Here is a 12,519-nt window from a genome sequence, read left to right on the forward strand (position 1 = left end):
AAGAAAGGAAGGGCTGAAATTTTAGATCAATAATGATTTAGTTTTACTCTTGAATCTTCGGGGGACATTTAGTTTTTCTAAGCACAACAACTTGATGAATGGCTGGATCTTTGCTATGACTGAGCAATAGCTATATCAACTTTCCTTTTTTTTTAAATGTTTATTTATTTATTTTGAGAAAGAGAGAGCATGCAAGCATGCATGTTTGGGAGCAGGGCAGAGAGAAAAGGGAGAAAGAGAGAATCCCAAGCAAGCTCTGCACTGCCAGCACAGAGCCCAGTGAGAGGCTTGATCCCACAAAATGTGAGATGATGACCTGAGCTGAAATCAAGAGTCTGATGCTTAACTGACTGAGCCACCCAGGAGCCCCTTTACCAACTTCCTTTTACCTTTTATCTAACACACAGGCCAGCGAATACAGGATTTTTATGGGCAAACTCTTACATTGATTAATTTTAAAGACAGTTTAGCTATTCTTTATCATTCTTTTTGAATTAAACTGACATGGGAATAGCTCCATTTTGTTGGAAGTCAAGCCAACAGTTTCTAAACTCTTGAGACATACCAGCCCATCATGTGTCACTTCTTAGCCTTACACTCACACAGAAGAGAGTTGCACACACTTAAGTGAGATATACAAGATATTTGGTAAGAATATATTTATTAATTACAGATGTCAATCATATTTTATATGCAGATATTATTTAAATGGCATGGGAAATGCCATTATAATGCTAAAGGAAAAAAAGCTAACTACAAAGTTAATAGACATATGCTTTCCAATAGATATAAATATACTTTTTAAAAAAGGTGATGTCCTATAACAGGCATAGTAATTGACTTCAGGTGATACAAGTTTTCTTATTTTTCCTGTGTTATTTTTATACTCATGAAAAACATAATGAAAGTTATTCTTTTAATAGCACTACCTGTGTTGCTTGGCTTATCCCATTGAACCCAAACTACAGTGTTCAAGACACAAATTTATGGTGAAATTCCAGAACTTTCCTCTGGATACAAAAGGAACCCAGTAAAAATGCTGTCATCCTCAGGGCTGACATATACTCCATTCCAGTCTTTTGAAACTTCCAACCAGACTTGGTCCCCTGCACTTAATTTCAGAATGATGAGGAGAGAAGCCTGGTCTATTTCATGGCCGTAGAGCGTTTCTCTGGACTTGAACTGCTTCTTATTCCAGGCCACCAGGCTGATGCGAGCAGGCCTGCCCCTCACAGTGACATGGTAGGAAAACACATACGCCCCGGGAACACTACAGTTGAATTTGCCAGTGACAGGGCTGTAATCCCCTTGGTCATTGTAGAGAACCTTGTCAAATTTGATTGGGATGTTGGGAGGAGGGAAAGGCTTCGATAAAGTCGCGCTGAAGGCTGACCGCACCACTCTGGCCACCTCCCCCTTGGAGCCTTTGAAGCCCCGAGAGCCCTTCTTGCCAATAGACCCCCGGACTCCTTTGCTCCCAAGCTCACCTTTTGGCCCCATGGGACCCACCAGACCAGGAGGACCTAACTCTCCCTTTTCTCCTTTAACCCCTGGATCACCAGGGGCCCCAGGCAGGCCCTCTGAGCCACTTTTGCCTTCTGTTCCAGTATCTCCTTTGCTACCTTTTTCCCCTTTCAGACCTTCCTCACCTTTTTCTCCCTTCCCTCCCCTCTGCCCAGACTCTCCACAGTAGCCCTTCTCCCCCATCTCCCCCTTCTCTCCCTTGGCCCCAGGCTCTCCATTCAAGCCGGGTAAGCCCACAGCCCCCCGGTCTCCTTTATCTCCTTGGGTACCATTTGCACACATGTCCCCCTTGGAGCCTTTTTGCCCCTTCGCTCCCGTCAGTCCAATGTTTCCTCTCTCCCCCTTAGGACCAAGGCCACCTGAAACAGAAAATTCAAATAACATTTAAGGATCACAGATCCTTATGATCCTAATGCTAGGAACAGAACGCTGTTACCACAGAGCTCACGAAACAGAAATGACTCCTGCTGACTCGGGCTGGAACCCTGAGTCCTGTTTCAGCCCCAGCTGTGCTGCTCAGATCCTGCAGCTCTCTCCTAATGGGACGAGTCAATGCCACCAAGTACTGACAACCTATATTTAAGTCTCATAAATCTAGTTCTAATTTTTTTCTTTTACTTTTATGACAAGAAAGAGGATTTAGAACTACAGTGACCCATGGTAGTCCATTAGCCTTCGCATTCCGGCCCAACCCAAGTATTCCCCATTAAGTCCATCCAAACCCCATATCTCACAGGCAGAGAAACCGAGGCCCAGAACGAGTTGGGGATCTTTTCCCCAAAGACAGCTAGACTGAGGACATGAGCTCGATGTTTTTATCTAGTCTCCAAAGTACCAGACCAGTACTCGGCACAGGCCAGCAGTCAGGACACTGAATAATGTTAATAAAAGCAATTCACATTTCCATCTTACCTCCTGCATAAGTGCAAACAGAAAGAAAATTAGGGGCTGTGCTGCACACATGACTGTACACAATACATGTGGTTTATACTCTACCTGGTTCTCCGGGTTTTCCCGGGTATCCTGGAACCCCACTTGTTCCTTGGTCCCCACGTTCTCCCTTAAGTCCTAAAATGATACCAAGATTAACTTTTCTTCCAACTATATTAGTTATGATATAACTAACATCCATTTTGCAAAAATGCAACGATCCAATGCTTCCTTTACCAAAATGCATAAAGGTAAAACAATATGGAGAAAGAATTCATTGAGCATGATTAGAAATACTTTCTTCCACCTGGTGGTGAACCATTTAAAGGAGATTTGGGGATAGTGCCAACCTCTTCACACAAAATTCAGCTTGTCCCCCAGCTCTTCACGTCGTGACATTTTGTCTTGTTATTTATGTATGTGTTTGTGTTTTTCTTTTCATGAATCCTGAATGACAGTTAAAACGTCCTCTCCTTTATATTCCCCACAATGCCTAAAAAAGAGTGTCATCACCTGATAGCACAGAACACAACATTCTGTAGTTAGCTAAAATCAGTCATCCCAAAAACTCTTCCAGGATAGTAAATATAATTATAAATATGAAATATGAAATGTAAATATAAGGTCTTTGACATAGAGCATCAGTGAAAAGCCGATTTTCATTTTATTTGGAATTTTTTTCATATGCTCTTTGGGCAAATTACAGAACTGTAAGAAGTCATATTTGAAAAGAAATCTAAAGATCTAGGTTTTTGAATATATGCCCAGTGCCACAAAATGGATTTTTATATTAGACCTGCTAAAGGCCCCTCCTGTTACAGTACAGCCACACTAAATTCATTTTTATTGTAAATGATAATAGCAGTATAATAGTAGGAGTACTAATAACTAACTTTTATTGAGCATTTCCTTTGTACCAGGTAATGTTCCAAGCTCTTAATAGGATTTTTAAAAAATTTAATCCCGTGGCACCTGGGAGGCTCAGTCAGTTAAGCATCTGACTCTTGAGTTTTAGCTCAGGTCGTGATTCTCTCTCTCTTAAAATAAATAAATAAACTTTAAAAAATTAATCTGTGTGGCTCAGTCAGTTAGGTGGCCAACTCTTGGTTTCACATGAGGTCATGATCTCACTGTCATGATATCCAGCCCCACGTCAGGCTCTACACCCAGCATGGAGCCTGCTTGGGATTCTTTCTCTCCCTCTCTCTCTGACCCTCCCCTACTTGTGTGTGTGCATGTGCACAAGTGCTCTCTCTCTCTCTCAAAAATAAAAATAAATAGTGTTACAGCTCTTTTAGAATTTGTCTAGCAGGTTTTCCAGTTCCTGTCAACAATAGCCAAAACATGTAAAGAGCCTAAATGTCCATCACCTGATGAATGGATCAAGAAGATGTGGTGTATATATATATACAATGGAGTACTACATGGCAATGAGGAAGAATGAAATACGCCCATTTGTAGCAAAGTGGATGGACCTCGAGGGTGTCATGCTAAGCGAAATAAGTCAGGCAGAGAAGGACAGAAACCATATGTTTGCACTCATAGGTCTAACAGGAAAACAGGAGAAACCTAATGGAGGACCAGGGGGAGGGGAAGAGGGAAAGAGAGTTGGGGAGAGAGAGGGATGCAAAACTTGAGAGACTATTGAATGCTGAAAATGAACTGAGGGTTGAAGAGGAAGGGGGAGGGGGGAAGGGGGTGGTGGTAAAGGAGGAGGGCACTTGTGGGGAAGAGCACTGGGTGTTGTATGGAAACCAATTTGACAATAAACTATTTTTTAAAAATAAAAAAATAAAAATAAATAAGTAAATAATTTTTAAAAAATTAATCTGACTTTTAAATTTCAAAATTAATTATTATTTGATATTAATACAGCCTCTTGGATATCAAGGAGGCTCATATAACAGAACACATTTCATCTATTGGAACATTTTTTATTTACAGAAGTTTATAGCATCTCCCTTCAAGAAAGGTAGAGCAGATATTTTCATCACCACTTTTTATCACAGAAGAAACTGAATTATGAAAGTTTACAAATTTGTATAGGGTCAAACATGACTGTATATAACATTGGTTGGCATCAGTTTCCCAACCATATTATTTATGATGCAACTAATATTTTTGTCTTATTTTTTAATTTATTAATTTTTATTTATTTGATTTTATAGCTGTAACTCTTTTCTTTTGTGCTGAAATTTTTACTTTTTTTATATTTAAACCAAGGTAGTTACTATATAGTGTAATAATGATTGAGGAGTAGAACCCAGTGACTCATCTTTTACATATGACACCCAGTGCTCATCCCAACAAGTACGCTTCTTAATGCCCATCACCCATTTAGCCCATCTCCCTAGCCTCAGTCTGTTCCCTGTATTTAAGAGTCTCCTATGGTTTGCCTCCCTCTCTGTTTTTATCTTACTTTTACTTCCCTTCCCCTATGTTCATCTATTTTGTTTCTTAAATTCCACATATGAGTGAAATTGGGTAATATTTGTCTTTCTCTGACTGACTTCACTTTTTTGTTTTATTTTTGGTAAGGAAAATAAATCCCATGTCAAATTACAAATTGGGAGAGGAGACATTCCCCCCGCCCCCCCCACACACACACATACCACCAAATTTCACAAGACCAGCTAGAGAAATTCCACTATAAACTGCTCAGCAGTTTTCTAAGTAGCTGCTCCCCTCCCATTGCCATTCCACATAAAATTTACAATTTGGAAATTAACCCCCAGGCCATCAGGAAACTGTCTGTATCCCTCTCGAGAGAACCCAACTCTGAATGGAAGTGAAGGACTTGTTCTACTCCCTGTCCTTGTCAATACTCATACACCAACCTTCCTACATGGTTTTTCTGGTTCCCAAGTTCAACTTAACTGCTGACGTTGCGTTTACTGAATCCAGTTGTGATGAGCCAGAGTGCAGTCATTCAACTCATATATTATTTGAACTTTCAGTGTTAACCAAGAGTCCAAGCTAAGTCTGGAAATAAAAGGAAAGTAGAGTTGCCCCTTTACTGAGACTGCCTGAATGAATTTCTACTTTTGATCTTTCATCAAAGCATAATCTTAAGAACCTTATCTTATGATACTTCCCTGTTTTTTCTTCTACTTCCAGAAGTCTAGCTTCCAAAATGCATGAATCACTGGGGAGGTTCATCACTCATCTCTATTTCACAGGGCTTTCCACTCACATCATTCAGCCACAAAAGAATTAAATGTTTCCGAGAATGAAAATTGCATAACTGACAACTGTGAAGTAGCTCTTTCTTACCTTAGCATCTTTTTTGAGTAATTACTTCACTGAATATTCTACTAGAAATGAGTTAGACAGTTCCTGAGCCATGTGGAGGGTGATGTATAGATGATATTAGGTCCTTTGACATGTGACACTGATGCTAAAACATTTAGCTTGATGGATAGATGGTATTTCTACAGGCTGGTAGTATTCACTCAGGAATTTCTAAATGTCCCAGTGAATCTGTAACCTTTCCTCAATGTCTTGAAGCCCTTAGAGAACCAGGGATTTCCCAGGGCAGAACACCCTCCTGGCTGATAGATCTATGGAATTATAGAATTTCTGAGCTGGAAAAGATCTATGAAAGCACACATAACCACAAATCTTCTCTGATAATAAATAGGGTATAAATAAATATCCTGTCTATTCCCCTTGACTTCCAGATGAGGTAAAGTGACTGGTACAAGGTCATTGTTACAAGCTTGATTTCCTCCGTTTTAATTCAGTTCTCTTCCCACCACAGGCACTGCCCAGATTTGAGTGAGCCAAAGGCATGTCATATTCTCCTTAGCAGGGATGTTGTCCATTGAAACAGAATAGTTCTGTAGGGTTGCCTGCTCTAGTTAGTTTTATCTAATATAAAATTAACGTGTATCATGAGAAAGAACTCACTCAGGAGTATTTAGTAAAGGACTCTTCCCAGAGACTGTGCCCTGTGGCTCCCAGTCACTAGGTCAGCTGCATGGCCAATGAGACATAGAAAGGATGTGTGTGGGGTGCCTGGGTGGCTCAGTCAGTTAAGTGTCCAACTCTTAATTTCTGCTCAGGCCATGATCTCACAGTCATGAGGTTGAGCCCCGTCTCAGACTCTGGGTGGGTGTGGAGTATGCTTAAGATTCTCTCTCTCCCTTTCTCGCTGTCCCTCCCCTGCTCTCCCTTGCCTGCTCTCTCTGGATCTCTCTTGCTCCCTCTCTCTTTCTCTTAAAAAAAAAAAAAAAGAAAAAGACAAGGTGTGTGAGAGAGGGGAAGGAGGGTGGAGAGAGAGAAACATTACCAGAAAAGTTTAGAATTCGTCAATAGGCTATTTATAAAGTTAACATTTTTATATCAAATATAACTTGCAATATGCCTTACCAAGTTTTTTATATTTTTAAAAATTGATCCAGCTGTAAGAATATGGTATTTGCTTTGCAGGTTGCTCTCCTGAAAAATGATACAGAACAATTCTTGAGTTTTGACATGAAATAGATATAATTACCTACCCTTCTCTCCTTTCTGGCCTTTTGGACCTTGGGGTCCAGCAGTTCCTGGTGGCCCTGGGATCCCCAGATTACCAGCCTCTCCCTTAGGACCTGGAAATGAGATTTAAAACCATCAGGACAAAAAACATTTATCTTTTGAAATTCACTAGTTCTGGAAAGGGAAAAAAAATGTTTAGGCAGTTATTTCAATGAGACCAATAACTGTCAGAGTCCTAATAATAAAATCTATGTAAGAAAAAAACTACTACAAAATTCTAAGGGCAATATTTTTTTCTGATTTATAATTTTGTACCACCTGAATAGATAAATTGAGCCCATTAGTCCTTGTCACTGGATTCACAGCAGCAATGAAATGATTCAGGGAAGCAATACCATATCAAACAACAGAGACAAAATGATTCTCTGGCTCTTGCCCTCATGTGGACCACACGCTCTAATTGTAAGTAAAACCCAAGACCTAGCGCTTTTGGTTTCCTCATTTATTCACTTATGCATGTTTTCGGGAAGTGTTGCTGAGTTCTCCCAGACACCAAGCACCCTGCGAGGTGTCCGGAATCAGCTATCAGCAGCCCAGCAGTTCTTTCCCTGGTGGAGCTGAGAGCCCAAGAAAGATACACACTGAACAATCACCACACCAATAAGTAGAAATGCTCACCTTGCAGTTAGTAAGACAGAGTAAACAGGAAGATTGTGTTAAAAGAACACAATTTATGGGATCAGAGGAGACACCCCTGAGAAAATGACAGATGAATGAATTAGGATTTTCTGAGGAAAAAAAACCCACAAAATACATAAAATTAGTATTTCGGGGAAAACAAGTATGGAAAAGACCATGCGTTTTTAAGAAACTTAAAGAAGAGCGTACAGTGGGTGGGGCACCTGGGTAGCTCAGTTAGTTAAGTGTCCAAATTTTGGTTTTGACTCAGCTCATGACCTTCAGGTTGGTGAGCTCGAGCCCCACATTGGGCTCTGCACTGGCGGTGCGGCACCTGCTTGGGATTCTCTCTCTCCCTCTCTCTCTGCCTCTCCCACACACTTTCTCTCAAAATAAACTTTAAAAAATAATAATAATACAGTAAAATAGTCAGGTTTGAGTAGGTTTATTGTCATTTTCGAGTTTGTTTAATGTCTCTCTTATACTACATTTCTAACTTTTTAACAAAACAGTGTTCTGGAATCACTGGAAAAGTAGAACAAATATCTATGAACCTCAGAAACAAGACCATGTCATGCTGAAAAGGGAAAAAGACTCCTACTACAGCTAAATGGAAAAATAAACAGTTTATTGAGCATTTATTCTATCCCAGGTACCACAGTGAGTCTATGCATATTACCTCATTCTGTCTCTTGATGATCCCATGAAGTTGATATTATTCTTATCCCATTCTACTACTCTTTTTAATGTTTATTTATTTTGAGAGAGAGAGAGAAAGAGAGAGACAGAGAGAGAATGAGCACGGGAGGGGCAGAGACAGAGAGAAAGACACAGAATCCAAAGCAGGCTTCAGGCTCCGAGCTGTCAGCACAGAGCTGGTTGCGGGGCTTGAACTCACAAACTGTAAGATCATGACCTCAGCTGAAGTCGGATGCTTAACTGACCCTTAAATGATGTTTAAGGTGCCCCTTAAATTTTTTTTAATGTTTACTTACTTTTGAAAGAGAGAGAGAGATAGAGACAGACAGACAGAGAATGCTCAAACAAAGAGAGAGGGGAAGACACAAAATCCGAAGTAGGCTCCCGTCTCTGAGCCGTCAGCACAGAGCCCAACAAAGGGTTCAAGCCCAAGTCTGACACTTAACCGACTGAGCCACCCAGGCACCCCCACCCCCATTTTACTACTTTGTAAACTGAGACTTAGGTAATGAAGCTTCTCCAAGGTAGGACCTTGGAGACAAGACATTCTGTGCTCTTGAACACTTCACTCTGTGTTGACCCAGCCAGACTAAACCATATGAGCACCCCAGGCAGGCAAATAATTTGGCACACCTCCAGAGTATTTGTCCTATGTATTTAGAGGAGAGACTGAGCTCTCAGAACTGCCCAGCTGATCTACCAAAGGGCAAAACAAAAGCTCACGTGAGAGACCCACATGCTTAGCAGATGGTTTAGCAACCAGCTGTGTTTGTGGCTTGATCATGCCCTTGAGGGTCTTCACCCCCAAGCAGATCACCAGCCAGCTATGATACTCAGAGAAATTCTGGTAATTTTCTCAGTATCATTGCATTTCCAATAATGTTTCAGCAACCCAGAAATCTTCATGCCCTGACCACTGCCCAGCAACTCTACCCTTTAATTCCAGCTCTGCATGAATATTGATCACATTTCCCAAAAGGTTCCCACCATAGGATGAAATTAATGAAAAGCTTAATGAGGATGCACAATTCTTCTTTTATAACTTTAAGTTCTTCTGGCAAGACACAACAAATATATATATGTCATTTTTTAGGGAATAGCAAATTTGAAATTGATATTCCAATCTCAATTTTACCTGAGTTCTCTGCTATATGACATGTAAAAGCTGAAATGTATTACAGTAAAACTCAGTATATGCATAATGTATATATTAAAGGTATCTGAAATTTTGAAATGTGTAACCAGGATGTTCAATGGAGAGCTTTGTTGGGCAAGGACACAGTATTGCCTTGGAATTTCAACCAAGAGCTAACTGAATCCTGCCCCTCGTGCACCTCACAGACCTGCCATTTCTAATCCTAACTACAAATAGCACTCCAGAAATCCATCAGTCAGGACACATTCTAACTAGACAGCAGAATTTTCATTTACCCTTTTTACATCAGCCATTAAGGAGAAGATTGTACTGGCAGTAAGTTTGTAATGTGAAGGACTGCATGCCAGGCCGGGGTTGGAAGCCCAGCTTCTGCTCTAACCAGCGTTGTCCAATAGAACTTTCTGCAATGATGGAAATGCTCTGTGTCTGTACTGCCCAATCAGTAGTCAATGGCCGCATGTGGCTACTGAGCACTGGAAATGTGGCTAGTGTGACTGAGGAACTGAATTTTTAATACTAATGTTTATTTTTATTTTTATTTTTATTAATAGCCACACAGGTGACTGATGGGCAACACAGCATGCATTTGCCTTTGTCACAGTGTTACACCTAGGCCCTGTCACCATTTGCAGGACAATGCAGAAACCCTTGGGACAATTCTACCTCCAATCCACCTCTCAATTTCAAGAATATCCAGGTAAGAAATACGGCTTTGTGCACTTTCAAATACCTGGCTTTCCAGTCTCTCCAGGTTCTCCTTTTTGCCCTGGTACAGATGAACAGCAATCACAGCAATTCAGAAAGAAATCAGCCGTGTCAAGAGTGAAGTTTTCAAAGGGGAAGAGAGTGGCAGTACCGAAGGCAGAATCTAGGGCTGGGGGGTTGGGGGTCGGTTCCGCCACTTCAGCCACTTCTGGGAAAGGAATGTCCTCTTCTTCCGGAGGTGGGCCACTGGACGGCTTTAGACCCTTCAGCATCTCTTTTCCCTCAGATTTCTTCGTAAATTTGGAATGTGGTGTGGTCTTTGCTACTGTGTCCATACCAGCAATAGCCAAAATAATTAAAATGGCACACAGCCAAGAAAACATCCACATATTTGAGGCTGGAAGAAAGATATAATTGGAATATATACACATATTAGATGAGATCCAAATGTAATGATTAAGTGATATAAATATATAAGAAGGAAATATATATATGAACCATAACAATAAACCATATGCAAAATATTGAGAGATATTTTAAATGTATTTTAATACAAATATGTGCTTGAATCACAACAGGATATTTTATTTACTTAAAGTATTTATTATAAGGAAGATTTTGTTTCAATTTTCCTTTCTGGTTGTTTTCCTAGTGCTACATGTTCTAAAATATTGTTCTCAATCATTCAAATTATCTTGCCAACTAGCAAACATGATCTATAATAAATGCAACATGACTTAATAGCTCATATACCCTGTGGAAAACAAATATGTATAATTTCCTGACTGACCTCACTCAGATTTATAGGAATCAAATACATTTGTATTAGAGGAAGATGAAAAATATTGAGCTGAGTAGTTTATTCCAGCAAACTCAATTATTTCAAGAAAAAATACTGGTGAAAGGGTCCTTAAATTTACTAGGGATAATGGTCCTGTTGTGAGAGCAATTTTTTAGAATCTATTGTAATAAATGGAGAGAAAGAGAATAAAAAAATCATAAACTTGAATATATGCTATGTTCTCAGATTCTTCACATATCATTTAACTCTCCAATTCTTCACTTTATCATTTGAAGAGTTTTCCTGAATACTCACATTTATCCTTACATTATTTTAATGGGGCAGAGGTGGTTATTCTTATTAAGGCTTTTATTAGTCAGAGTGATAGGAGACAAAGTTCCCAATGAAGTGAAACTGTGAAGTGTGGTCCCAAGCAACTCACAGCCATCCAGACACTGCCAACAGATGGCCAGGGGGAGAGATGCATGTTTTCTGGCTGGAAGAGGGAGCAGACTGAGCATAAAGAGAATGGGTTAAGGATAGTAGTAATACCTATTACTTATAGAGCCCCTACTATCAGCAGCTGCCTTACATTCACCAATCCAATCAGTTCTCAAAACAGCTCTGTCAGGTAGAAGACACTACTATTCATCTTCATGAATGAGGACAAAGGACCAAGGGATTACATGCCTCACTCAGGATCACCCAATCAGAGAGATATGAATTCAGAGCTGAAATCCAAGTCTGTTTAATTTCAAAGCCTCAGGGCACCTGGGTAGCTCAGTTGGGTAAGGCTTCAACTTTGGCTCAGGTCATGAACTCTCAGTTGGTGACCTCAACCCCCACATTGGGCTCTGTGTTGACAGCTCAGAGCCTGGACCCTACTTCAAATTCTGTGTGTGTGTGTGTGTGTGTGTGTGTGTGTGTGTGTGTGTGCCCCTCCCCTGCTTGCTCTCTGTCTCTCAAAATTAAATAAATATTTAAAAATTTTTTTTAATTTCAAAGTTTCAATTCTTTCCCACAAATCACATGGCATTTATAAGGATGAGATTAAAGAGCAATAAATTCAAGTGTAGGATCAATGGAAGTGCTAGAGAGAACACAAAATAAATCAGAGGAGATGAAAATGGACACAGATAGGATGCTGCATTTCTAAAACCATATAAAAATTCCAAAATGCTAACTTTCTGCTAGGTTGTCTTTGCTACCATATTCATCCTCTAAACCAGTATTTACTGAATATCAACAATGTTGTAAACACTGAGAAATCAAACATCAGCCATGGTTTTTGTCCTCAAGGAGTGTAAGGGAAGTTGAAAAACAATGAAGAGGAAAGTGTGAAGGGCAAATGATGACACTGCATTTCCCCAAATACAGACCTGATGCCGCACTCACCCCTGACACCTGCAAAAGTGAGCACATAAACACAGTTTCCAAGCACCAGTCAGCTGAATTCAGCCCCAGCAAAAATTACATGACAGATATATTCTACTTAGACATAAAATAGTTCAACATTAATTAGTTCACACAATTGCTTTCAATAAAATATTCATTTAATTGTTCAACAAAC

The 12,519-nt window shown here is 40.0% G+C and overlaps 1 protein-coding gene and 1 non-coding gene across 2 annotated transcripts; one reads left to right on the forward strand and one right to left on the reverse strand.

Annotated features, from left to right (window-relative positions):
* Positions 1-984: 984 nt before the first annotated feature.
* On the reverse strand, positions 985-10,557 carry OTOL1 (otolin 1). The gene is made up of 4 exons (XM_029938653.1): positions 10,194-10,557; positions 6,954-7,043; positions 2,521-2,592; positions 985-1,883 (listed from the first exon to the last, which is right to left on the reverse strand). Exons 1-4 carry the CDS (start codon positions 10,555-10,557, stop codon positions 985-987), a joined length of 1,425 nt encoding a protein of 474 aa, XP_029794513.1.
* On the forward strand, positions 3,733-3,796 carry LOC115293073. The gene has a single exon (XR_003909334.1). It is a non-coding gene; the product is annotated as a U7 small nuclear RNA (small nuclear RNA).
* Positions 10,558-12,519: the final 1,962 nt, after the last annotated feature.

This window comes from Suricata suricatta, chromosome 5 (genome assembly GCF_006229205.1).
Source record: "Suricata suricatta isolate VVHF042 chromosome 5, meerkat_22Aug2017_6uvM2_HiC, whole genome shotgun sequence".
NCBI classification, from domain to species: domain Eukaryota; kingdom Metazoa; phylum Chordata; class Mammalia; order Carnivora; family Herpestidae; genus Suricata; species Suricata suricatta.